General features: G+C 38.9%; 1 protein-coding gene across 1 annotated transcript; it reads right to left on the minus strand.

Annotated features, from left to right (window-relative positions):
* Nucleotides 1-523: 523 nt before the first annotated feature.
* Nucleotides 524-1,600, minus strand: LOC116894224 (trace amine-associated receptor 7h). Its single transcript, XM_032895935.1, has one exon. It carries the CDS (start codon nucleotides 1,598-1,600, stop codon nucleotides 524-526), a length of 1,077 nt encoding a protein of 358 aa, XP_032751826.1.
* Nucleotides 1,601-4,268: the final 2,668 nt, after the last annotated feature.

A 4,268-nucleotide genomic window follows, 5' to 3' on the forward strand; every position in this document is an offset into this window, starting at 1 on the left:
CAAGCCCAAAGGCCCTGGGTTCGGTCCCCAGCTCTGAAAAAAAGAAAAAAAAAAAAAAAGAACTGTATTATTAAGTGACCAAATCTGAGCCTCAGTTAACAGAAGCCTTCCCTTCATATTCCTCCTTCCCTGAGCAAGACACTGCCCCTGAGAGTCTCTGTGTTGTATTTATAGTGTACTAGAAACAATACAAAGAGATTTAAAGACTATATATTTAAATTTAAGGCTTAAAAGTTTTAACCAAGATCAACAGTTAGAACTGTGGAAAGGCAGGAGGGGGTTCTTAGTCACAGGAAATAAGCAAGAGCACAAAACACAGTGGAAATTGGTTAGATCCAAGCTTATCTAATTCTGTTATATTTAGAAATTAATTTTACATTTGTAGAGGAACACGTGCTGGATGCATGTGGTGACCAACAACAAAAGCATAATTCATCACTTTACAGGAAGAGATCTGAGCACTCAAGCTCCATGGTGAAGTCTTCATGTCAATCTCTTTTCAAACCTCAACTAAACCAAGAAACTACTCAGGAAACAGGTTGGCGGTTGAGGAATTCTGTCGCAAGATTTTGCCAGTAACAATTAGTTTGATGGCTTTTCGAAACCAAGGATAGAAGAAAGCATAAATCAAAGGGTTCATGGCCGAGTTATAGTAAACTATCCAAACTAGGATTTCGTACACATACGTGGGCGTGATGAACCCCAGAGAGACATCAATGATGGAGTCAATGAGGTATGGCAGCCATGAAAGGAGGAAGGCAGCCACTGCAATGCCAAGCGTTTTGGCTGCTTTCCTCTCCCTCTTGGACACCCTGTCCTTGTAGCTGTCCGATGCCCTGGCAGTCTGCTTGCTCATCTTCTCGATGTTCTGAGCCTGCTGCTTTGCAATGAGGAAGATCTTAGAGTAGACAGTCATCATCACAAGCGTGGGGACAAGAAAAAATAGGAAATTAATAAGGACACAGTTTTGATTCATTGGGATTTGACATCCACCCACACAGGTGAGGGCACTCACTAGATCCTCCAGCCCAGCTTCACTTGCTCCTGTGTAAATGAGGGAGAAGCCATAGATGATGGACAGGAGCCAGGAGAAGGTGATACACTTGCCAGAAACAGATGCAGTGAACCTGGTGGGGTAGATCAGGGGGTCACTGACTGCAATGTATCTATCAACAGAGATGAAGCACAAGTGGAAGAGAGAAGAAAAACAAAATGACCCATCAAAAGAGGTGTGTAATTTACAGTAAGTGTCCCCAAAGTACCAGCAGCCCTCCACAGACCTCACCATGCTGAAAGGCATCACAGTCAGACCCACCAAGAAGTCAGCACAGGCCAGGGAGGCCACCAGAAAGTTGGCAGGAGAGTGCAGCTGCCTGAAATGAAGAATTGATGTCATCACCAGGAGGTTTCCACACACAGCCAGCACAGCCCCAAAGCCAAAGACTGCATAGAGGATGAGGCGAGGGCCTGCGGAGTATGGGCTCCTGACACAGGATCCGTTCAGGTTCTCATAGCACAGCTGGGAAGACAAGGCTGAGAGCAGATCTCTGCTCAGGATGCTGTCCTGATCCCAGGGAAAACTGTCATCATCTGTAGCCATGTATGCTACTCCAAAGTCCTCAGAAAAATTACAGGATATAATTGCTAGTTCATTTTCATTTCCTTGAGGATTTATTTCCTAATCTACAGTAAGCCTTTCTAATGACTAGAAGGCTCTTTTAAACCCATTTTAATATTTTTAGGCTTCATCTATTTCTTCACATCTCAAAAGATCCAGTGTGTTCTGAGATGCACACTTAAATCTGACTGCTATTAGCATTTTCAGCCTTATTTAACCAGTCTTCATCAATACCCCAAGCACTGTTAGCCTCCAGGAAAAGCGCTCTAATGATGCAAATACAGTGTGTTCCTAGGAATGAATCTCTGTGGTATAAGGTGAGACAAAATGCTTGTCAGTTAGCATGTTGTTTATGACACAATCAAATATTCCCCTGCCAATTTGCTAACGATAGTGACCTTGTGGTGTAATGTAATTAGATGTGCTTCCTTCCGCAATAGAACTTTACCAAGAATTTATTGTTTGTTAATAGAGTTGGCCTTACCCTTTGTGAGAAATGTTGTCTATGACATTCCTATTCAAAGTGATCAAAATTCCTGCATAAAAGTTTTCTTTTCTCAAGCACTCGTCTGTGTTAAATGGACAAGTCTTGAGTCATGTCAACACCTTCCTTTCTCCAGTTTCACCTGTGATGGTTTTGGTTTGGAAAATTGAGGGTGTTGACAGCCAGAATTTACTCATGGCATGTAGCACAGGGGCTCTGCAAACAAGCAGGACTGTCTTCTGCTTGGGCTTTGTGTGGTTTCAGGGAATCCCAGGGTGATGTGCAATTTCTATATGTCACCATTTCAAACATTTATTCAACTTCTTAGTCTCCATTTCTGTGACAATTATCCCCAAACCAACATTTATAATTTATAATACTAATATTTTGTCCGTGAAACAAAACCGATATTTTCTTCTACTATTTCATATCTAAAGGAATTAATTATAATTTTATGAAGAATATGGGTAAGTAGTTAGTGGCTTTTAATCAGCCCCATACTCCAATGTTATTTCTTCAATAATCTATTCTATTTCAGTGTCTTATTCTATATTGTAGATTCTTACTATCAATATTATAGAAATATAGTTGTTTATAGGAAGGAAAGATTACATAGCTGTCCATTGTGACACAGAACATATAAGAACATAGAACATATAAGGAGATAAAGCCATTTTGTGTTTGCAATAGACCCAATGTAGAGTAAAGTGACACTAGTGTTACATTCCACTGTTCAGGAATCACTGTACAAATGGACATACAGAAGAATTTGATGGTTAAAGTCCTTGTTCCTTTTATGAATAATTTAAATACGCCATAGCATATTTTCACATAGATACTTGAGCTATCTCATTTTTTTGTTGAACAGAAATGGTAACTGCTTTGATGTTTTGAATACATGTGAAGTTTTATATTTTCACATGCATTAACAAAATTAAAGACATCATAGTAATAATGTTCAACAATATATCATAACTAAATTCTTGAGTTTATTTTAAGACTCCATATTCTAAAACCAGAAGAGCAGAATACAGGCAGCAACTCACCAGAATCTATGATATTCTGATGGTGGCGCCTGGACTAGAGAGCTCGTGGCTTGTGAGTGCTGGACCATGAGGCAGCATGAGAACTGTGGACAAAAAAGCTGGATCACATAGAGAAAGAAGGCCTGAATGTGCTCTAATAACTGATGGGGAATTTCTATATTTTCAATCAGTGTCCACTACCTTATATCATACTAAACTGATAGTATTTTTTGTATTATTTCTAAATTCTGACTGAAATTCCCTAAAGCATATTCATGATAGATAACTAATAGTAGCAATCAAATTGATAAAAAATACAGAAGAGCATATATATATATATATATATATATATATAAACACATACATATATATCTACATACACATATGTGCTGGGGGCCAGTCCCAGCATTAATCTTCTTTCTCATATTGGTTCTTCTTGAGGCAGTGGAGGGGGAAGGGCGTCGGTAGAGGGTAAGACTTTGTCTTACGAGATATTTAGGTTTGCTGTATAATAATAAGTTTACTTATCTAAGTCTAAGTTACTATGTTATTGTAGCTGATTTACTTATCTATGTCTAAGTCACTATGCTCTGCTACTGTAACTGACCCTCCTTCTGTGTTCCTCTGAGGCCAGAAATTGCAGTATCTGGCATTTAGCACCTCATTCTAAAATAGCAGAAGATAAAGTAGAGAATTACTTGCTGGAGCCTTTTCCTTTTTGTCCCTATGCCTCTTGCTTGTCAGGCTAGGGGGAAGTTTGAAGCAATAAACTTCTATTGAACCAAGAGAAGTGAATAGCGCTTGCCGAAGAAAAAGCTTTTACATAGCCAAATATGCATAAACATATATAATTTCACACATGGATTCAATAAATGCACATTTATACATTTCCACTCAAAATCAGTTGGGTCCAGCTTACATGCAATATCACAGTTACATTCCTACACAAACACATGCATACATACTTACACAGACATCCATACTTACATATGCATATGGAGCAAAAGGCCAAGCATCAGTGCAGAAAGAACTCACTCATTCTGGAGGAAAGGTGAGCTCCAATCTTTATTACATAGAGAAAGACATAGCTTCTACCCTTTTAATACTAAATGAATCAAACCCAAGTTTGTGAGAGAAAAGA

Source organism: Rattus rattus, chromosome 2 (genome assembly GCF_011064425.1).
Source record: "Rattus rattus isolate New Zealand chromosome 2, Rrattus_CSIRO_v1, whole genome shotgun sequence".
NCBI lineage: Eukaryota > Metazoa > Chordata > Mammalia > Rodentia > Muridae > Rattus > Rattus rattus.

Excerpts from the sequence above, each read along its gene's own strand:
- LOC116894224 (XM_032895935.1), bottom strand. The coding sequence starts at position 1,600 with ATGGCTACAGATGATGACAGTTTTCCCTGGGATCAGGACAGCATCCTG.